Source organism: Eretmochelys imbricata, chromosome 1, assembly GCF_965152235.1.
Source record: "Eretmochelys imbricata isolate rEreImb1 chromosome 1, rEreImb1.hap1, whole genome shotgun sequence".
NCBI classification, from domain to species: Eukaryota; Metazoa; Chordata; order Testudines; family Cheloniidae; genus Eretmochelys; species Eretmochelys imbricata.
Window position 1 is genome coordinate 140,626,164 of NC_135572.1, and position 24,036 is coordinate 140,650,199.

The 24,036-nt window shown below is 42.0% G+C and overlaps 1 protein-coding gene across 1 annotated transcript in view; it reads left to right on the forward strand.

The window, feature by feature from the left end:
• The first annotated feature begins 3,439 nt into the window (after window positions 1-3,439).
• Window positions 3,440-24,036, forward strand: part of PPEF1 (protein phosphatase with EF-hand domain 1) — a 42,430-nt gene continuing 21,833 nt past the window's right edge. The window contains exons 1-5 of the mRNA XM_077807183.1: window positions 3,440-3,557; window positions 6,002-6,129; window positions 8,422-8,482; window positions 16,965-17,095; window positions 20,347-20,461. Of these exons, the coding sequence (XP_077663309.1) occupies window positions 3,506-3,557; window positions 6,002-6,129; window positions 8,422-8,482; window positions 16,965-17,095; window positions 20,347-20,461 (487 nt within the window). The 5' untranslated portion in view covers window positions 3,440-3,505. The remainder of the gene's footprint in view (window positions 3,558-6,001; window positions 6,130-8,421; window positions 8,483-16,964; window positions 17,096-20,346; window positions 20,462-24,036) is intronic.

Below are 24,036 nucleotides of genomic sequence, written 5' to 3' on the forward strand. Positions count from 1 at the left end.
GACTTTGCCAGGACTTCCAGTTCTCCCTGCTTGTTTCCCAGGCTTCGTGCATTTGTGTATAGGCACTTGAGAACCCGCTGATCGCCCCTCTTTCTCAGTATGAGGCAGGAGCCCTCCCCTCTCACGCGCTCCTGCTCGTGCTTCCTCCCAGTATCCCACTTCCCCACTCCTAAACTACAGACTGAATTCACTGATTGTGGGTGTGTACCTTCAAACAATGGAGACTACAATCTAGTCTAGTGGCAAATTCTTCAAAATGCTTTCCTCTGCCCACCCATGTCTTGCTTGGGTTCAGCTTTCATCAGCTGTTCTTCATCCATGAGCTGATATCAAAGCACTAAGCCAGCTTGGTGGTGGTGGTGAAGAATAAGTAGAGCTGTGATGATCTGCATATTGGTGGCATTTGAGTCCAAGTGGTCTTTCTATTTCACCTAGCAGCTTCATGTAAACATTGAGTAGGACTAGAGAAAGAGAAATGATCTTTGTGGAACTCCACAGGTGAGTAGCCTAGGGATTCAGGTGCAGTCTTCCATTGCTATTCTTTGGGTGCATCCCTACAAAGAGAACTCAAACCATTTTAGTATACTCAAACCAGTATTTCCCTCTCAGCTGAGGCAGGAATATCTAATGGTTGAAAGATTTGAATGTTGCAGAGACATCCAGGAGGATGAGAATGGATGTCACCACCCACTGGCAGCAAATGATCATCTAAAAGTTTTCCCTTCCATGCCCTGGCCTGAGTCCAGATTCTGCTGGGTCTAGAATATTAGACTCAATTAGATAAGCTTGCAGTTGGCCTTTGACTAGTTTCTCTGAGCTTGCTCAGGAACAGAAGGTTTGACACTGGTGATAATTAGTAAGAACTGGAGTATCCAGAGTGGGTTAGTTCAGGATCATTCAGATTTTTGCATGTTTGAAGGAGGAAGAGACAGTTCTTTTCCTGAAGATGGCATTGGCTATTTCAGTCAGGAATGGCACCAGTTACTCATGCCTATCTTACACCAGTCAGAAAGGGCATAAGTTGGATTCACAGGTCTTGGGTCAAGACTCTTTAGGGTGTCCAGTACTTCTCAGTGAGTGAATGTACTGAACCCTTGGAATGCAGGTGGGCTGTAAATTGGCCAAGTGGATCCATGCTGTTTAAGAAACTTCCTGAAAGTGCTTGTGCGTGAACTTTTCAGCAAAATAGAATGATGGTCCTTCGCAGTGCTTGCTGCTCAGCTCGGATGCAGGGAGTAAGCATTCAGAATGGATGAAGCAGCTCCTTCAGGTTGGATTAGGCAGCTTTAGTGGAGGCTGGTAGGAAGACCATGTCCAGGATCAGGGTAGGTCTGGAAAAATTCTGTGTTTCAACCTATATGTTTCAGCCTTCATTTTCCATTATTGGTGCTCAGGTTTCTGCCTCGCTCTCTTTCATCTGGCACAGAGGTGTCTGAAAACCAAAGAGGCAATGGGAAGGAATGGGCCATTTGGGGGAGAATATGTCAATGTTTGAGGCTAGTATACAATTATGATGATTCACAACATCCTTAACAACTTGTCCTGTGGGCGGAGTGTTGCACTCCTTTAGCAGTTTGATGGAGTTGAAGAGCCATCATGGTTGTATCGGTCTTTCTTGATACCTGGGAGCTAGGAGTTCTCTGATTACCGCCTTAGTGAGATTGTGGTCTGTCCAAGATGGAGGCTGGGTTGTGATAACCTTGATATTGACATCTAATTAGAAAAACAGGACTTAGATGTGATTGGCTGTGTCAGTTGGACCCCTAATGACCTGTGAAAATCTTAGGAAGGCACGTTAGGAGGTGGTGTTCAGTGCTGTGAACACTGAGTGGAGCAAAGAGAGAAGCTGCATGAGTGCAGGCATTAAAGCTGTTGTTTTCCTCAAAGTGAATGTTAACATCACTTGTTCAGTGTTTCACGATAAACTCATTCAGAACACTGGAGTTACGAGAAAAAACCCTCTGCTCTGTGAAGTATGTTTCATGTCACTGCCTTCAGAAGCTCGGCAGTCGCAACACTGGCGTAGATTTTTAAAGCATACTTTTGTCTTTTGTAGGAGTATTTTGGGACTATAAAAAATGTTGCAACAGTAGTGTCCTACTTTATGGTCTTGCAAATACAGTAACTTTATAGACTGCACTAGTTGGTATAACATTTTTGCCTTTATCTGCCTCTTCATGCCTTTTATCTTGTTTATCATAACAGTAAAATAGAAGCAAAAGAGCACTAGTCAAGTATTCATTCTATTATTTATGTAGTCACATTTAGGTTGGCTGGAGAGGGTGTTTTGCTTTTTGGTTTGAAACCTTTTGAAAGGATATTCAATATAATGGGCACAATAATTTAGCTATGCAGTCTATGCTACAGACTCATACACAACCAAAGGAAGGAGAAGTAAAAGTATGATCAGATAAGGTGTTCAGGCTAAAATAAACCCCAACAATCATAAGGCTCTATAGAATTGTGTAGTGCTCAAAAAATGTCACCACATTTATTTTACAGTGAAATTCACTAATTTGAACTCATTGACTAGGAGACACGTTGCAAATTTGTGAATGATGTGAGTTAGTGAGTCGGTGAACAAACACAAAGAAAAACCCAGAAGACTGCATTATAAAATGTACTTTGTTCATTTATTTGACAAAATTACTTTGGGTTTGTTTATCATGATTCATAGTAAATGTGCTGTGGTACATTTAGTAAAAATAGGTGAATTCTTATTATGAGACACCTCACTACAGCATTATATCTGCTACTAAAACTTTTCAAGGGGTCACCTTATATTGTGTTCAAGTGAATTTGAGATATGATTTTAACTAAGTGTACATTTAAGAGCTTCTTCTGTACTCAGAAGAACTGGTAAACAGCATTATGGTGCGATGAGGGATTAAGTGCAGTGTACTGGTAAATGGTAAGGTGAGTCATCTTAAAATGTATTTTCTTGGTTTAATAGTTGTAGTATCATTTCCATTTAATTTTAAATGCTTTAAGTTCTGATGCACTACTTTTCAAATCACAATAGCAAAAGTAATTTCTCTGTAGTTTCCTGTGACTGGTAGGAAAGCTTTCAATAGCTCACTGGTAGATATTGCTTTTCAGCCAGTATGTAGCATTTTGTTCAGAAGAGGAAACTTTATTCATAGATGTTCATCTGACCCAAACGCAGGCAACAGCAATAGGCGGCTACTGCTGCTGAGTTCTGGAAAATAACCCTACACTGTTTGTGAGGTTCAGTTTCCACATCACATGACGTACAGTATTTCATAACGAGCTTTAATGATCTCTGCTGAGTTGCACGGTAGATAGTATGCTATTAACCACTTTCTTTTTTATTACCTCCTCTGCTCCTCTTCCTCATTAGAGCTAATAACAGGAGTGAATCAGCTTGGGGTGGTTCATTGCATCATAAGTGGAACATAAAGGAAATGCTTGTAACATGGTTGGATGAGAAAAACCCGTTGCCTATGAAGAGAAATTAAATTGATGGACAGTCTGTACTAGAGCCATGGGATGTGGCACTTCTGTGACTGGGAGTCGGGCAAAAAAGTCAGAGAGAGGTAGGTGCTGCGTCTATGTCATTTGTTAGCCTTGTTATCCTCTGTTAACAATGAAAGAGAATTAAAGGGTTGCACTTTTTCCCCCATTCCTGTTGTCAAGTAGTAGCTTAGATTAAATTTTGTTTTAAATGCTCTTTTTTAAAGGATTCCTGGCTTTTAAATATTGGTTAAGGCAGAATGACTCGAGTAGTTAAAAAGAAACTGAGATAAAACAGAGCTACCTCAATGATGGTCAGATTCAATAATTGCACTACAGAATGATTAGTCTGCAAAACAGTGTTTTGTTTAATTTCTTGCTTAATGTCAGTTAGTCTGTTTGGTTGACAAATCTCTTTGGTACTTGGGTAAAAATCCAGTTAAAAGTTAATGCCGGCACTTTCCTTGTTCAAAAAATATGTCACACAGTGGTATATGCCAGTGGTGCTTGGCATAGAGCTAGAATGTGCCTAGCCTTTGCACAGTGCTCCTGGAGATGGCTCGATTTCCCCTTCACATGCCTTGCACAAGCTTTATTATTATTTGCATTATAATAATGCTTAAAGACTCAATCAGGAAGCAAAGCTTCATGGTGCTTGGTGCTGTACATACGTGTAGTAAGAAAGAGTCCCTACCCTGTTTGAAGGTAGAGCTTGCAGTCTGCAAAACAGAATGAGCATGGGGAGGGGGGGATTTTTCTGCTCATTTTACAGATGAGGAACAGTGACGCAGTGGCACAGATATTTTAAATGAATGCTCTCCTTCTTCTGCTCGCCAGTTTAACACCCTGCACTTAATACTTGTAACACTCAGTGTCTGGTGCTGTATGGGATTAGCCCATTAGTAAGAGGGTTACATTTTAACCAGAATTTAGAGTAACATTAACTTTAACCATCACATTACCTAGGCTGTAAGCTCTTTGGGACAGGGCGGTCTTTTGTTTTGTATTTGTACAGTGCCTAAAAGGATCACGGTCCATGACTGGGGCTTCTAGGTGTTATGGCAATATAAATAATAATAACTACTCGATGCAGTCCCTTTAATGATCAGGGGGTGGGGAGAGGAGAATGGGGAAAGCTATTGATTGTGTAGACATGCCTCAGTTAGGTATGTGGAAAAAGCCTCTGCCCAGCCAACATAGCTATGCTGGCAAAAGTCCAAGGCTATGGCTACACTACAGAGTTCACAGCAGCGCAGCGGCATCGGGGCAGCTGCACTGGTGCAGCACGGCTAGTGCAGACGCTCTGAGCTGATGGGAGACAGCTCTCCCTTCGACTTCATGGCTTCAGCCCCCACAAGCGGCGGTAGCTCTCTCAGCATGAGAAGCTCTCCTGCTGACAGAGCGCTGTCCACATTGGTGCTTAGGTCGCTCGGGGTGGTGGCTTATTCACATCCCTGAGCGACACAATTTATGCCAGGCTAAGCTGCAGTGTGTACATAGTCCTAGTGTAGATGCAGTTATTCCAGCAAAAATGTCATTTTGCTGGTATATCTTATTCTGTTCAGGGAACTGGTATAAACTATACTGGCAAAAGGACTCTTATGTGTCTCCAGTACTCCTGGGGGAATTCTGTGCTATTGCGCAATGCAGATTTTTTCAGAAATTAATGGGTTTTTGCGCAGAATTTCCTTTCTCCCACAAAAATGGGCTGGTGACTGCCACTAGGGGGCCGCTGGACCCTGCTGAGCCCAACTCGCACATAGAAGCCACTGCCCGGGAGGAGGGGAAGGAGGAGGAGGAGCTGGAGGGTTTCCAGCAGCTGCAGTTCTTCGCACACCCTGAGGGAAGGAGGAGGGCGTTGCGCCAGACATGCCAACCCAGTGGAGAAATCACAGAAATTGGGCTTGTTTTTGGCTTAATTGGCTTGTGAGTTGCTTGTTGGTTAGTTTCTGGCTTGTAGCTTGTTTGGCCTGTTGCTTCTTTTTTTAGATTGGCTCCCGGCAAGCAGGGGCAAGGGGGGGCAAGAGGATGAGAGAGTCGGGGTGCACAATAGGCCAACCACAGTCCCAGACTGCATGCTGGGGGGTGATCTAGTCACATAGAGTGTTGGGGTTCTTAGGGATTGGCTTGTTTTGAAATGGGATTAGCTTTATTTTTGGCTTATTGTGAAAGTCGGGGTGCTTATTTACCGTGTGAAAGTTGGCAACTGTGCAGTGCTCAGGACATTCCATCATGCAAGCCTGGGAGTGAGCATCAGGCTGTTCTCCCTCTGGATCCCTGGGCTCTGGGGGAGAGGGGGCCGGGTGTCTGGACTGGTGGTGGGGGCATGACTGGGCTCTGGGGGAGGGGGGGTGCGGGTATCTGGGCTCCGGGGGACCCCACAGCTGGGCTCTGGGAGGGGAGAGGGTGGGTGTCTGGGCTGGGCTCTGGGGAGGAGGGTGTGTGGAAACTTGGCCCCTTTCTGTTTTCACAGTAGCTGCACGGTAACTGTGTTTCATTGTACTTTTGTCGCTTTATGTTTTGGCAGCAATTAAAGCAGCTATCCTCATTCAGAGGTGGTATCGGTGTTACATGGCCCGGTTGGAGATGAGGCGACAATATGCTCTTAGCATCTTTCAGTCAATTGAATATGCTGAAGAACAAGCTCAGCTACAGGTCTGTACTTCTGGGTTCTTATGATGAAACATGAAGGCCACACTTTCCAAAAATGCATCCCTAAGCTGCACAAACAAAACCGATAACTGCATGTGTGAGTTGCAACTTCCCAGTTGTGTCCCAACTGAATTTTTTGTCTCTCCAATTTCCTGATTTGCTTAAAAATGGGAATGTGGAAATTGCCATACCAGACTGGACCACTGTTCCATCCAGTGCAGTAACCTGTCTCTGACAGTGGCCAGTATCAGAAGCTTCAAAAGAAGGTGCATGAACTCTGTAGTTAAAATTATGGAATAACATGCTTATAGGGGAAGTTTCTTCCTAACCCCCACCAGTTAGTGGTTATTTTATGCCCTGAAGCAGGAGGGATTATATTACTTGTATGTTTTTCAAAAAATCCTGTCTAATCCTGTGGATGTTTTGGGTGCTTACCAAAAAGTTAAGTTTATATAGCTTTTTGCCTATAATCCATTTGTTTGTTAACTGAGAAAGGTTTTGTAATTAAGGCTCTGGACTGGGACTAAGGAGGTCTGGATTTAATTCCTGGCTCTGCCACAGACTTCCTGTGTGATCTTGGGCAAGACAATTAACCTCTCTGTGCCTCAGTGCAATAAAATAATGTAAAATATTTCCTTTCTCACATTCTAGTTTGTCAGTGCCTCAGGGCAGATATTATCTCTCACTATTTGTACAGCATCTAGCCCAATAGGGCTACTGTAATACAAACAAATAATCATCCTAATCAACATTTTAAAGAGTGGTGGCAGTGGAGGATTATCCAATGGGCCCACAGGGCCTGTACCTGGGGGCCCCAGCCAACTGGGGGCCCCGGAAAAATGGGTGCCCCAGCAGAAATCTGCCGTGGGGCAGCAGAGCCCGAGCCCTAGTAGAAACGGTGGGGTGGGCAGGGGAAGTCCCAGCACTCTGACCCCAGCTGGAGCCCTGGGACTGGAATAGCTCTCTTTCCCTCCCAGGGTCTCAGGGCTGGAGTAGCAATCATTCCCCACTGTGGACCCAGGGCTGAGGCTGGGGGGATGGAGCTTCTCCAGTCCTGGGGACACAGTGTGTGTGTGGGGGGGGTGGGGGGGGGTAGCAGAAAGGAGCGAATGGGAGGAGGGGCCACGGAAGAGTGGAATGGGGTGGGGCCGCAGGCAGCAAGGGTGGGGTGGGGACACCGTTCCATCTCTGGGGCCTCCCCACTTGCTCTGGGCCAGGGCCACAGGAGACCTTAATCTGCCTCTGGGGTGTTCACTGGCGTAACCACAAGAACAAGGTGGAAAATTCTTTGCCCCCACATTTTTCTACATTTCTCACACTTTTCTTTACAAATACAGTTTAATTTTTTGGTAAGCGTTTAACATTTTTTAATCGTGTGTGTTTTAAATGAATTCTTACAAAACATTAAAAATGACTATAGTCAATACTGTATTTCAACAGGCAGTGCTGGATTTCAAAATATGGTCCATTTTTGTCAGTGGTGCAAGTGGAATCCATTTCTTACCAGTATGGGGGGCACGTGACCTCCTCACGTGACCCTCCATGTGACTTCTCCCTGCCCTGCCCCCCGTCCAGGGCCCCCATACTCTCCCTGTCCCCTCTCTATGATCCACCGCCCTTACCTGGTGAGGTGGGGGTTCTGTCCTCCTCCCACTGTGCCTTCGGAACCGCAGTGGTGAAAGGAGCAGAACGTGGGGCCACCAGGCGGCCCCACGCCCGCAGCTCCTCCAGCACAGCTGTACTGCCCCCAAGCCCTGTCCTCTGGCAGGGCTCCTGGACAGATGGAGGAGACCCTGCGTGGAAGGGCTGGGGGCGGTACAGCTGCGATGGAGGAACTGCCAGTGTGGGGCCGCCCAGCATCCCCATGTTCTGCCTCTCCTCTTTCCGGTTCGCCGTACCAGCTATAAATATCTTGCTGGTACTGTACCCCCCCTACTTGCACTGCTGCTTTTTGGTCATGTTTTACATGGTTTAATGAAGCTCAGTTAAAGTTCATTCTATTCTGAAGATGAATAGTATCAACTAGCTTTAAAGGAATTTGTTGAATTTAATTAGTGTATGTTTATGAATCAGCGTTAGCCCACTAGCCTGCAGTAAGGAGGAGGGAGAAAGTTGCAACTCTTACGGGAGGACAAGGTTGCATTGTTATCATAAACTAGTGATACAGATCCAAGGTGCCTCTGTATCTTTCTATCTAAATGTCCTAATTAGCGGGAAAAGAGTAAAGAAAAATGAGAGACCATTAATGTTTGTGTGATCTCCTGAATTGATCAGTGTATTTTTTTTCTTATTCAGCTGTCCAGTTTTTTTACATTCATGCTGGATCACTTTACTCATCTCAGCGAGACTGATACAGGTAAGGATAAAAACGGTTTAAAATGAAAATTCCAGTTTAAAAACAAACATTAGAAGATGAATTGTCCATGTGATGCCTAGCTACATGTACATGACTGAAGCTTAGCTTGGAGCTTCCCATATACTGTAGTGAAAACTTGATCCTATAAATGCTGATTCTGTTAAATATATACACAGTAGATTGAACTGTGTGAGATTCCAGTCGAACATACAAGTAGCCCCCGAAATGTATAGAGTGTTCTATTCTACATTCTCTCCTTGAAGAGCTAGTAAATTGTTCTTGTGGTCTTCCTGCTTGCAACCTCCCCCCCGCCCCCTCCCGCCCACCTCCAATCTCTAGAACTATGTATTTTTCTAATTTGTAATGGAAAATTCTCAAAAAGGAGTATGCATTGACCAATACTGGGCAAATGTAACAAAGCACAGAGGTGTTCTCTATGGCATCATCTGAAATAGGCAAATACGGAGCATTTTTTAGTGTAATTTCTTCTGGACTTTTACTGCAGAGCATTTTATGTGGGGCCAGTAGGAAGCTGTCTGGCTACATGAGTTTTTCCACTTTTTTTAGCTAACCAGAGTTGCAGATGCCCTTGTGGATATGACATGGATTTTTGACACTCCAGCACGAATACTTTGGTTTAATAAAACAATGACTGGATTATGTTTAGTCAGACATTTTAAAAATTTGGGACAGATGTTTATAGATAAAATTATCTTCTTAAAAATAGTTGTAATCACTGAACTCAGCTGGAACAGACTTGCCAGGGGTACCTTGGATCTCTCTGCCATCCTACTTCTCTGATCCTGTAGGAATGAGATATTCTGAAAATTAAGGAGAACAGCCAATGAAGGAAGAAGGTGTAGAAGCAGAGGGTTGGAAACCAGAGAAGATTCAGGAGGAAAGACCACAACAGGAACATACTGTAATTTCACTTCAGTAGAATCACAGAATTGGAAGGGACCTCGAGAGGTCATCTAGTCCAGTCCCCTGCAATCATGGCAGGACTAAGTATTATCTAGATCAGGGATTGGCAACCTTTGGCACGCGGCCCGCCAGGGTAAGCCCCCTGGTGGGCTGGGCTGGTTTGTTTACCTGCCGCGTCCGCAGGTTCAGCCAATCACAGCTCCCGCTGGCTGCGGTTCGCCGCTCCAGGCCAATAGGGGCTACGGGAAGTGGCGCGGGCCGAGGGATGTGCTGACCACTGATTCCCGCAGCCCCCATTGTCCTGGAGCAGTGAACCGTGGCTAGTGAGAGCTGCGATTGGCCGAACCTGCGGACGCGGCAGGTAAACAAACCGGCCCAGCCTGCCAGGGGGTTTACCCTGGTGGGCCGCGTGCCAAAGGTTGCCGATCCCTGATCTAGACCATCCTTGACAGGTGTTTGGTTAACCTGCTCTTAAAAATCTCCAGTGATGGAGATCCCACAACCTCCCTGGGCAATTTATTCCACTTCTTAACCACCCTGACAGGAATTTTTTCCCAATGTCCAACCTAAATTGTACTTTCTGCAATTTAAGCCTATTACTTCTGATCCTATCCTCAGAGATTAAGGAAAACAATTGTTCACCCTCCTCTTTGTAACAACCTTTTATGTACTTGAAAACGATTATGCCCCCTCTCAGTCTTCTCTTCTCCAGACTAAACAAACCCGTTTTTTTTTTTTTTTCATCTTCCCTCATAGGTCATGTTTTCTAGACTTTTAATGGTCTTTATTGCTCTTCTCTGGACTTTCTCCAATTTGTCCACATCTTTCCTGAAATGTGGCACCCAGAACTGAATACAATACTCCAGCTGGGGCCTAATCAGCTTGGAGTAGAGCAGGAGAATTACTTCTTGTGTCTTGCTTACAACACCCCTGCTAATACATCCCTCCTGAATGATGTTTGCTTTTTCTTTTAACCGTCTTACATTTGACTCATATTCAGCTTGTGGTTCACTCTGACCCCCAGATCTCTTTCTGAAGTACTCCTTCCTAGGCAGTCATTTCCCATTTTGTATGTGTGCAACTGATTGTTCCTTCCTAAGTGGAGTACTTTGCATTTGTCCTTATTGAATTTCATCCTATGTGACTGAAGTGAATAGTGCACAGGATTCAAGGAATACCAAAACCATTCAGAATGTGAACAATTAAAATGATCAAATTAAAATTTGTATTAGGCTATGTTACAAACATTTTGCAACCAGCTCTAATAAGGCCATGAAAGACTAGCCTTTGATCTTTAAAGTGTTTTGAGATCCTTGGATAAAAGTAGCCTTTGAAGTTCAAGTTCCACATGGAACTACAGCTTGAAACTGACTTCTGTTAAACCAACATCAATTTGTTCAGAAGGTCTGAAGAGACATAAGCAAATTGGAACCTAGCTGTGTTAAGAAGGAGGCAGTCCTCACCTTACTGAGTCATAAAAGGATATGAAAGGTCACTTCTCCTTCATCTGAGCCAGCCATTGATTACTTCATTTAAAATGCATACAGGGCACTTTGATAGCAGAATAAAACCATCAAAAACCATAAGTGGTTCAGTGTTCTAATGGCAACAATTAGAAACAGCAGTTCTTCTCTCTTAAACTGCCTAGAGTGCCTAATGTACAGTGCACTCTTCTTGAAGGAGAAAGTACATCTGAGCTATGCTCCAGGGCCAAGACAGAGAATAAGGTAGTCCTGCAATTCATTTTTCTACACAGTGCACTATGATAGATAAGTGCAGTCTGCGAATGATCTGCTTTTCTTGTGGGGTTTTATAAGAGTAAAGTGGCTAACTTGAAGCAAATCTAATGATGTTCATATCATCTACTAGTTATCTGCACTAATGGTGTATGTATTTTGTTTCCCTTTCTGAACCCAGCTGAATCCAAAGTTTTTAGGATGATGGGTTAGCTTGGCTATTCAGTGGCTTGTAAATTAGATTGAACCATGTTTGAGATGTCTCCCCTAACCAGCCTAGATAAATCTATGTATATTGACCTTTCTTAGGTAAAGGTTTGATAAACACTTTAACGACATAGGGTGTCATGGCTCACTTCTTGTGCCCACACAGAGGAGTAAGGGGTATAAATTGCCCCTTATTTTCCCTGTGTGGTCTACCTGCATTAAAAGCAAATATTAGTTATACTTAAGGACTGCCTAAGGAGGTTATGGAAGCTCCTTCACTGGAGGTTTTCAAAAGGAGGCTGGATAGCCATCTCTCTTGGATGGTTTAGACGTAACAAATCCTGCATCTTGGCAGCGGGTTAGACTAGATGACCCTTGCAGTCCCTTCTAACCTTCTGGTTTTATGATTCTTAGTCCAAAAAAAAAAAAAAGCTTTCATGATAAAGCTCAATTTTCACTGTCATATAGTTTTGAGAAAGTTGTATCTTTGGGGCTAAATGTTTGAGACTTGGTGTCTGCCCAAAGATAACGCTTTTTTTTTTCTTGTTGTTTTTTGAGTGTAAAAAGGTCTACTACTCTGACGATAGGAGAGGCTAAAAAATACAAGCTTCCCATAAAAAAAAAAAAATCTTATCAGGCCTACAGCTGAAAAAAATGAGGATTGCAAGTTTCAAGATTGGCATGAAAATAGTTCTCATTGAGAGGCAGCACAAGGCCTTGCACCAAAGGGAATTAGTTTAACTATATGCATGTTAGAAGTGCTTGCATACTGAAAATGTGCAGTAGAGGTTTTTGTTTTGTTTTGGTTTTGCTTTTTTGGTTTTTTTAAATACTACGCTTGTCAAATCAATGTCTAGGCTTGAGCTGTACTAAAAAGTTAGGTCAACCCAGCTACATCGCTCGAGGGTGTGAAAAATCCATACCCCGAGCAGCGTAGCTAAGCCAACCTAGGCTCCAGTGTAGACAGTGCTAGGTTGACAGAAGAATTCTTCCATCAACCTAGCTACCACCTCTCCGGAAGGTGGATTAACTAGGTGGACGGGAGGGATAGCTCAGTGGTTTGAGCATTGGCCTGCTAAACCCAGTGTTGTGCGTTCAATCCTTAAGGGGGCCATTTAGGGATCTGGGCCAAAAATTGGGGATTGGTCCTGCTTTGAGCAGGGGGTTGGGCTAGATGATCTCCTGAGGTCTCTTCAAACCCTGAGATTCTATGATTCTCCAATCAGTGTAGGTGGTGTCTACACTGAAGCGCGGCTGTACTGCTTTAGTGTTTAACTTAAAGCACATACCTAAGTCCATCCCTATTTAGTGAAGCATTTAAGAACCTGACTTTACTGGGACTTAAGCAGGTATTTAAAATGCTTTTCTGGATAGGGCTATTCTTAAGCTTAAGTTCTTGCTGACTCAAGGCCTTACGGAACGGACCTACTGTGAATGTGAGCATAGTGAACAAAGGTTTCAGAGCAGCAGCCGTGTTAGTCTGTATTCGCAAAAAGAAAAGGAGTACTTGTGGCACCTTAGAGACTAACACATTTATTTGAGCATAAGCTTTCGTGAGCTACTTTTCGTGAGTGTTTCTTATAGTGAACAAAGAAGCTGCAAATCAGCCTGGCCAATTGTCCAAATGTTCCAGGAAACCCAGGATCTAGTAAAAAGAATTCTGCTGCTGCTTTCCTCAACATGTTCCTTTAACTTAGGGTAATAGAAACAGGGCTAAAAAGTCCTGAGTAGAGGTAGGCAAAATATTTTCGATTAACTTTGCATTTTGGGGGGCTCCAAAACTATTTGTCTTTTGAGTCAATTTGATATATTATTTCCATTAAAAAAAAACAATTTTTTTAACGTAAAGTTTTTTTGTTTCTGCCACGTTGAAACACTTTGTTTCAACTTTTTATGTCAAAACAGCGCTCTGTTCTGAAATTTGACCAGGAAAAAAACCCAGAACGAAAAACACCTGAAAAAGACTGAATCGAAATGAAAAAATAGTAAAAAAAAATCTATTCAAGTTGACCAAACTACTTTGATTGAAATGAAAAACTGGAAGAAAAAAAAATAGTTTTGGGCCAATCCAAAACATTTCTGTCAATTTTGAACAGTTTTGTCAAGTTTTTCAATTTGACAATTTTTGTTTAAAATCTTTTTATTCAAATCTAACAAATGTTTTTTCTGGATTTTTCTGTTCGAACCTTGAACTGAAAAATGGCTTATTTGCTCCGCTCTAGTTAAGCTCCTCCCCAAGAACTTCTGTATTCTCAGTAAAAACAGAGATTGCCTGTCCTGTTCAATAGTTCTATGTGCAGGAAAGAAGAGAGGAGTGGGGATCGTTGAAGGTCTTACAGACCCTGGTCTTTCTTATACTATAATTAACCCCCTAAGAAATCTTCCTGGTTCATCACAGTGTCCGTTTACTTTTCTGGTTTTTTTTTAATGTTTTAAAAAAATGGTGATAATTTTCCTCTTAATGCAATTGTCCTTTTGATTTGTTTTACAAATCAGTTATTTGTAAAACAGCTATTTCTCCTCTCCTCCTCCTCTTCCTGATGTCAGTGTAGTTTCAGCATCACGAGCAAGATACTTCATAACTGTGTAAATTGTTCACTTAGCAATCTTGTTATTCTGGTGGTGTTTGGAGGTGATTTTCAAAGAGGTCTGTGGGAGGGAGCTGTAAAAGCCCTTTCAGCAGCATTTAAAAAAAAAAAAAAAAGGTGTAGGGGGGACTTTCTGAATGTACCTGCCCAGCCTTTCAATACACCCCTAGGATCTCTACCAGGAGAAAAGAAAATTAATTTTAAAGAATTGGCATAGCACATATTCTTGGTAATTTCCATCATTTAAATAAAAAGGTAATAGACTGTACTGTATGGGAACCCATTTTAAAAAAATGTAGATAGCCTTTGTTTTTTGTCTTAATCTTTTGGTCACATGCCGTGAGGAACTGGTTTATTTGATATATGAAGAGCTGTTCTTTATTGCCGTGAAAGAAGGTCCTCCCCACTAGCTGAGAACACAGGATACTATACAGTTATTAATCCACGGCTATACGTTTATTTTTCAGTGATGCAAATCCCTGCATGCTGGCTTGAGGTGAGGCTCTGATTTACATAAATATTCTATGATTATTTCTCAGTATCAGCTCAGTAATTATGTAAATCTCCCGACTCTAGCCACTATAAATCCCTGCTCTGATTGGTTACTATTCTTAGAATTCCTCATCCACATGCCCACTGCAAACATGTATACCTCGATTTCTGATCTGATTCCCTGCCTGTCACCCCATACAATCCCCAGTAAATTAATAAAATTTAATTTTAAAATGGAATTGCTAAAGTGGGGGTAGGGGCTGAGGGAAGCCAGCCCTTTAGAAGGAGCAGAAGGAGACCTTGCAAAGCCTGAGATTAGGCATAGAGACAGAGTAGGCATAGTGGTAAAAAGATGGAATAACTAGGTTTGTCAGAGCCCTGGATGGGGAGCTGTGAGGACAGGAGTCAATCAGAGCATAGAAGCGAGAGAATGGAGAACCCATTTCAGTGTTATATCTTCAAGATACTCTCTGCTGACTTGATAGTAACTACAGCCTGAGCTATTCTCCTCAGGCTTGTCAGTGAGACCTGGTGTGCACACTGGTTGTGATAATCAGGTAACACCCATTGTTTCATGTTCTCTGTGTATATAAATCTCCCCGTTGTATTTTCCACTGAATGCATCCAATGAAGTGAGCTGTAGCTCACGAAAGCTTATGCTCAAATAAATTTGTTTGTCTCTAAGGTGCCACAAATACTCCTTTTTTTGCAGATACAGCCTAACACGGCTGCTACTCTGAAATCAGGTCACTGTGCTTTTCATGGCAAAATTGATTCCATGTAGGCCCTTGGAGTCTGTTTAATCTAGATTTGGTTATTACCCTGTAAAGAGGAAGGCACTCGTAAGCTACTGACTAGTCAGTCAGTTATGGATCATTCTGCAAGATGGTGATGTGCACTCAGCTCCCATTGCAGTGAGTGGAAATTGAGAGTGCTCAGCACCTTGTAGGCTCAAGCCCTTAGCGGTGCTGCTTGATGCTTTGCTCCAGTTGGATTCACGTAGACCCAGGGTTTGAATGGGGTAAGCATTTAAGGAGGAAACTGTTCCTTTCTGTTCATTCAGATAACACGTCTTATTCTGAACTTTCTTCAGTTGCTGGCCGAGTTGAACTTTGCCTGTATGATGGCATTGTATGCTACTTCAAAAGCTTGGTAACAATTATGAATCATATAAAATATGTACGTGAATGCAAGAAGGATTCTGCTGCTGTGAGTTTTATTTTGCATCCAGTTCTTCGGCTATGATGATAAATAATAAATAAACCCTTTTTTATGAATTTCAGATCAAGTCTAATCAGGGTTATGAAAAAAATTAAGCTCAACAACAACAAAACAAAAGCTGTTTTAAACACTGGAACCTCACAAGAGCAACACCATAGCTCGAGCTGAGCAACCACTAGAATGTTTTAAGTAAGGATACTGCTGCTAGCTGGTTCTCTGTTCAAGGAATGAGACAGACCAGTAATGTGCAAAAGCAAACACTTCAGTGCCCTACATACTCGTGTATAGACAAGTGTATATAAAAAGAACCCTGAATTGAAGCAATTAGAAATATTTCCACCTTCTCCACACGCCACGAAGAATAGGAGAACAAACTATGTTTCTTTCTCCTGACATACTTATACTTGCTGCAGTACAGACAATAGGTTTTTGACAGCTGGCCAAATGGGGACATTGTGTCTCCGCTCTCGTGGAAATGGTGATCTTGAAACACCATTGATGGCACACAGCTGTGAGAGAATAGGGTTTGTTTGGTTGAGGCCTGGGCTACACTAGAAAATTAGGTCAGTTTAACTGCATCGGTCTGGAAAAATCCACACCCCTGAGCTGGGTAGTTAAGCCAGCCTAAGTCCCCATGTAGACAGCACTAGGTCGATGTAAGAATTCGTCCGTCGACTTAACTACCACCTTTCAGGGAGGTGAATTACCTACGCTGGTGGGTGAACCCCTCCCATTGGTGTAGGTAGTGTCTGTGCTGAAGCGCTGCAGTGTTTTGAGTGTAGACAAGCCCTAAATCTTCAGTGAGCTTTTGGCATTTCTCATATATAGGAAAGTAACTACAACAAAACTAATTGGCTTTAAACCCAGTAAAAGTTTAACATTACTTTGTTGTAAACAGGTGAAGGAGTTATTGATGATCAACAATAAAGAAGGAGCTATCGATCATCAACAATAAACTTCAGATATATGTTGGGGGAAGGGAGGGCGGATTGGATAGCAAAATTTCTCCTAATCTAGAATGACAGGCTGTGGTTGAAAAATATTTTGCAGCAATGTTCCATCTGACTTTAGACACTGTATTTTTTTTAATTTATAAATCAGAGATAATTGTTGGAAAGTTGTAGTTGATCCACAAACTAATGGCAGGAACTAATTAACCACTTTATTATAATAGCAGTGTAAATACCAGTGACTACTGTGGGTTCAGAACTTGTGTTGCCTTCCAAGATGAGACTGTCTACATTGTCTTCCTCCCTCCCTTTCTAGATTTGATTTCTGATTTTTTCAATAGTCCCAGTGATTTTAATACCGCAGGTTCGGATGTACAGTTACTAGAATATGAGCGGACGATAGAGGTCCCAGACTCCTACCATGGACCTCGGCTGTCGTTTCCCCTGACTGTTGCAGACACTAATTCACTTCTTCATGCTTTCAAGGATCAACAGGCAAGTTAGGAGTTGGGACTATATTGGTTTTAGAATATGACTATCATGACTGACTAAACTTAAGTAATGTCAGAAGTTGTTATGGAGACTAAATTATAGGATCATAGAAACTAAATGAACTAGGTGACCTAATATGTCTTTCTACTCTTTCTGCCAGTGCAGGATTATTCTCTGCTGTTCATTTACTGATTATTTGTTATGGTCTAAAGGACTGAGCATGAGTCAAGGAGCTAGGAAAGCTGAAGTTGGCTCTGCTACTGACTCCCTTGCCTGCTTGCCTCTGTGTCCCCATCTGTAAAATGGTGCTAATATTTACACTGTTGAGTGTTATGGGGAGTGATTAATTTGAAACTTTAAACTGCAGTTTCAGTGCTAACTATTAATAGTCCAGCCAAGTTTTAAATTTATTGAGTAAATGGGGCTTCCAATGTTTATCTTGAGTGATGGATCTAGAAAGAGGAGCTGTGGTAAATAGAAGAGTAAATGAGCAAACACAGGCTTCATCCTTGAGCACCAGCTTTCTTGCTCCCAAGTGGGAGTTAAGGCTCATTCTATGATCAAAAGTCTTTTGGAGATGGGGTAATTAGCCTCTGTGACTTTGCCTCTCCCCGCACCACCTTCCAGAACGAAAGTGGTTGAAAGTCTGAGTAGAATTTCAGCTGGATGGTGCACTGAGATGGCTATTTTTAAATTAAAAGGCCTGCAATCATTGGATGGTGAGATCATCCTAGACATTATTAACAGAGCAGGAAGTACAAGAAAGAAGGAATCTCAGTGGGAAAGTATTTTTGCAGCTGAGAGGAACAAAGAGATTGAATGGATGAGTTTTAAAGATTGAGAGTTTCATTCTGACACTTACTCACTCCTGGGGGAATTCTGTGCCAAAAAATTAAAAATTCTGCGCACAGTATTTTAAAATTCTGCATATTTTGTCAAAATAATGTGGGTTTTTTATGCAATATGATCCACAATTACAGACCACCAGTCATGATTGAGAACATCATTGCAGGATGTGCAAAATAATTTGTCCCCATCTGCATGAAGTTTTGTAGGGAATTCTCAAACACGAGAAGCTGGTGGAGGCATTTTTGATGCATGATGTGAAGGCTGTTCATGTCATGCGAAAGAACGAATATCCCTTTGGTAACTTCATCTGGACCTGGCTGGGTACTTTGGGAAGTGCTTGGTTCTGATTGTCCTGATGTTTTATTGACTGCTTGATAAGTCTTTTTTTTAAAAAATGTGTAAATAAAATAAATCCTAAATTGTAATCTAACCCCATTGTGCCACTTTGGCACAGGAAAAAAGTGAGAAAGCACAAGATCTTCCTCGCTGAGGATTCCCTTACTGTCTTTTATAATAAGGCTCCTTTATCTCACCCTGGCGATGTAAAGGAGCCTTAAAACTTTTAAAAAAATACTTGTGGCACCTTAGAGACTAATAAATTTATTTGAGCATAAGCTTTCGTGAGCTACAGCTCACTTCATTGGATGTGATGCTGTAGCTCATGAAAGCTTATGCTCAAATAAATTTCAGAGTAACAGCCGTGTTAGTCTGTATTCGCAAAAAGAAAAGGAGTACTTGTGGCACCTTAGATAACAAAAATAAATTTGTTAGTCTCTAAGGTGCCACAAGTACTCCTTTTCTTTTTGGGAATACAGACTAACAGGGCTGCTACTCTGAAACCTTAAAACTTTTACAGGTTTTATGCTCCTGAGGGAATTTACTGAGAATGGGAACTGTTAACTAACAATAGGAACATTAACAACGTCACTAGCAGGCAGGTTGCTACATTTCTGTCTCAGAGAATGAGCTCAATTAACTATCAATAGCAACATTAACAATGGTTTTGTTTTTTTCACATCAAGAACTGCTTTTCATTTCAAACATTGAAACAGTTTTGTAGGAATGCACAAAGCAGACTCTTATTCTTCCTCACCTTATCCCCTCTCAAACAAAAACTGATGGAATTTTCTATCAGTCCAGTGCTTATCTGCTATAAAATGAGCCTCAGGGCAATTTAATGGATAGCACTGTCTGATTGCATTTCCAACCCTGTCAAAACAGCTGCTTGCTTTGTTGCAATGAAGGAACATAGGCAGGCATGCTGCTATATTTCTGCCTCAGGGGACAGAGTCTGCCCTCATGCCTAACAACCCGAAGCCCTACCCCTCTGCACCAGGTGCTCCACAGTAGCAAGGGTGAGGGATAGAGTCTCTCTTGCTTGTTCGCAGGCAGACATGCCCAGCCCCAGCCCCTGATGGTGATTAATGTCTTCCACGCAGACATGTATGCCCATGCCCTCCCCCTCCCTCCACCCCACCCCGGGCAGTGATTTGGGTCTCTGAGGGCTTCTCCAGGTGCTGGAAAAGACGCGCTGCCTGGGCTGTTGGGGAAGAGGCATGTGTCCCCCCCAGATTTCTTCTGTATTTTTCTGCGCAGGGTCACAGAAATCTGTGGACCATAAGAATTCTGCACCCATGCAGTTGCTCAAAATTCCTTCTGGAGTAGTTTATATAGAAGAAGGCAGATTAACTATTAACTTTACAGCCCTGACTTTAGTTTTCTCTCGGTTTTTTTCCCCTTCTTTTGTACTTTACTACTCATTATTAAACTTTCACAGCTAAAAGGAAGTTTTTTGTTATTTAACAATACCTAGCATTTGTATAGCCTTTATCTATTCAAAGAGCTACATTAAGTACCTATTAACCCCATTGTACAAGTGGGGAAAATGAGGCACACAGGTGAAGTGACTTCCCTAAAACCCCAAAGCAATTTACTGGGAAAGCTAGGATTAGAATTTGGGAGTTCTAAGACCCCATGTTCTGGGTATCCTTAAATCTTTGACTGCCAGAAGCTGAGACTGGACAGCAGGGAATGGAGCACTCAAAAAATTGCCCTGTACTGTTCATTCCCTCTGAAGCATCTGGCACCAGCCACTGTTGGCAGATAGGATACTGGGCTAGATGAACCATTGGTTGACCCAGTATGCCATTATTATGTTCTTATGAGTTTTTGATTCTTCATCCTAGACCATGCTGCCTGTAATTGTGAAAGTATGTGTGTACAGTATGTGTAAAGTATGTGTTTAGAAAGTATGTGTGTACAGTAAACAATCTTTAAATGGCAAATACCTGTAGCAAAATTGTTGGTAGTGGGTGGGTCTCTGTGTTGGCAGAACTTTTATTAAGTAGCATGTCCTATGTATATTTCTAATATGCCTCCTTCGTCTCACTGCATTCCTTTCACAGCACCTTCATGCCCGCTACGTCCTACAGCTGCTACATGAAACCAAGAAAGTCCTTAAACAGATGCCCAACATCATTCATCTGTCGACCTCCTACTCCAAGGAGATAACCATCTGTGGTAAGATGACAGTGAATATAGCTGGTTTTGGCCACAGGGTGATATGGATATTCCTGACTGCAGCCATAACTGTAATTTTGCAGATGGTTTTAGAAAAGCGCAAATCTCCCCAAACTACTACAGCTCATGCTGCTGAGTCACCACTGGTATATTTTAAGAAAGCCAAAAATCTCCTCTCTTTTTTCACCCTGTCAGATGTTGCTTGGTGAGTCAGTGTTAAAACACAGATCCTGCACTATAGTTAGGGGTTTTTTTTTTTGGAAAGTTGCACAACCATATATAAAATGCCACCTAGTGTTGTAAACATTTACTTTCTGCATCACCGCTTGACTTACATGTCCTTGAGAAAGGGAACTTTCCATCACATCTGGCTCAACAATAATTTCCGTAAGAGTTTCCCTGAGTTACGGGGTTTTGCTTAGGTTGTGCTCCTTCTTGGTCTATGCTTTGTATCACATAGATGAAGAGACTAAAAACTCTATGTTCAGTAAATCACGAGGAACCTTCTAGAATTTCCTAGTCGATATAAAATTTCCTAATAGGGCTGAAGGGTAGACATGTTATGAAACTCTTTGTGACGGGGTCCCCAGGGTGCAACCTGGACTGTGGAACTGCTGAGCCCTCCAAAATCCACCAGCTTGGGATGTCTCTCACACTGTGATGTTGATGTCAAGCTACCAAACTCTGATAGGCACTGCACTTACACAGGCGGGGCACACCCAAATGAGTTACATGAATGATCTCCCAGCTACTCATGAACCAACAATAGAGAGGCTCCAGCCAATTCCCACAGCTTCCCAGGCTTGCAACCCAGAACTGTACCATCTTACACTGGCCAGAAGCGGAAAGTGGACATGCACCAGCCTTTGTAATCTGAACAGATTTCCCACGCACTTTAGACAAACTCACTGGTAAGGATAAAACGTTAAAATAAGTATATTAACTACAGAAAGTAGAATTTAAGTGATTATATGTGGTAGGTATAAAGGTCAGAGATAGTTACCTTAAGAAAATAAAAGTAGAAACACATTCTAAATCCTAAACTTTTATTCTAAGCAAGAGTAGATGAACACCTTTTCTCCCCCTGACAGATGGTACAAGCAGGTTACAGTTCCCCAATACACAGACTGGACTCCTTTTCCAGTCTGAAACCAAACTTCCCCCGTTCAGAAACTTTGTCTCCCAGACATGCTTCCAGGTGCTGAGATTTTGGGGGAGGAAAGAGAGAGGCCAAGTGACGATATAACTGTCTCTCTACTTTCTTCCAGCTTGCTGGAAAAATCTTTGCTGTGATGTGAGAACCAGTCAGTCCCCATTGATCAAGCAGTTTCCATTACATATGTGCCTTCTCTAAGGAGTCTCTGGGATAGTGTTTCAGAGTAACAGCCGTGTTAGTCTGTATTCGCAAAAAGAAAAAGAGTACCTGTGGCACCTTAGAGACTAACCAATTTATTTGAGCATGAGCTTTCGTGAGATGAAGTGAGCTGTAGCTCACGAAAGCTCATGCTCAAATAAATTGGTTAGTCTCTAAGGTGCCACAGGTACTCTTTTTCTTTTTTCTGGGATAGTGGATTCTTTCTTGTTGGGTGTGGATGAGCCATTAATGCTGTCTGGCTATTGACGGCTACTCTTTTGTTGTAACTGAAAGGCTGGTTATGGGTGTTCCCAACCTCACAACATATTTCAGTAACACACACATAGCAATACTTCATAACTCCACATACAATGACGGCACATACAATCCAACAGGATATTAATGTTCAACAGATCAAGACTTTTAAAATGATACCTCACAAGGCACACTTTGTACGAAATATATCATAATTATATCACCATGGTGAACATGGAGATTCCAGGGTGCTACTTTGGGGTAGCACATGATGCCCCTGTATTTCCCAGTTAATAAGATTAGAGTTATGGAGTATATGATAGAAACATCCTGCCATGGGTGTAGTCAGTACACTGAAATTCACCATGTTTCAGGCCAAGTTCAGCCATCTTTACATTTAGTCGTACCATACTCTGTGGCTGCTGCCATTGATGGAGATGGCAGAATGAGGCCCTTGATTGACAACATGCCTGCCTCTGGAATAGATTATATTGTATGTAACAACATGTGTAATAGCCTTTTAAACCTTCTGACTCCTAAAAATATTAATGTCATTATAGGGCTTAATCTTTCTTTATACAAGAAGTTAATTAATCTTCACACAGTGATGTAGTGTGACACAGGGGAGAAGTTTCAGAATGAAAAGTGCCTACCGTCCATGTGTTTTGATTATGCCATCATACATTATAGATAAAAGGATAACAGAGCATGGATAGGGAGTTTTAGCTGCAAAACAGAATAGTAATGGCTATAGTAACTGACAACTATAACTTGTCCAAAGTTACTTACAGTAGTAGGTTACTATTAAGTGTACAATTGCAGGTGCAGATAAATACCAACATTTTCGTAAGAGTTGGTTGAGCATGTAATGCAATTGCAAACAAGGGATTTTACATGCACAGCTGTGCACCTAAATGAGGTCTTTTAGGTAAACTATTGTTCACCGGACTTAAAAATACAAAACACAAAAATCTGAACCAAATAAACATGTGTTCATGTTTGCTGACTGATCAGTGCTCTCTTGCTAATCAATATACATGTATCCTCCTGTTTGTAGCCTCATTTGCACTATTTAAGCAGCATAAAAGATGTTCCTTCTTGCCATTCGAATAAATAATGGCCTTTGAAACCAAAAGATGTTTTGTAGCAGATGAAAGCCTAATTTTTACTGATGTTGAGACCACAATATTAACTTAAAATAAGATTTCCCCCCTCCAGATCCCCTTTGAACTCCATTCAGAAACTGAGGATTAAATATTATTCTGAAATATTTTCCTATCTGAACCCCCTTAGCCCATTGAAGTCTACGGGAGTGTTTAAATTGACTAAAATTGGCTATATGCCCTATTAACAGTAAAAATGCCTCTGCCCACCCCATTTTTAATACTGATGGTGAAAGCATGAAATCTTTGAGTATATTTATGTAAATTTGGAAACTTTTTAATGTTTATTTGGATGATGAGATACAAGTTAAGAGCCCGATTCTGGCTCCCCTTCCCATCCAGGTGAAATTTACTCCTATGCAGAGGGGGCCTATGCACCAGTTAAATCCCACTTAGTCCACTTTGAAGACTTAAAGTAGTGCAGGATCCCTTTACATAGGGGTGAATTCCTCCTTTTGAATAATACTTTGTACTATTCCACAAGAAACCCCCTGACAGAGCTAAAACTGGCATTATTGGTGCATCTTGTTCTTGGAAAGATTATTTATACTCTCTCTGCCCATCCCCACCCATAACAGCCAAACTCTGGTCCTGAATTAGACAAATAGAACAGATGCTATATAATATATGTCAGATAACAAGGTGATGTTTTTTAAAAAATAAATAGGATTTTAAAATCCCATTAATTTAGTTGCCCAATTAAGCATGGCCATCTGTTTTAAGTACCAGTGTGCATATTGGCTATGCTCACAGGTATGCTAAACACTTATTTCTAGGTTCCTATCTTTTTCTCATAGGTATTT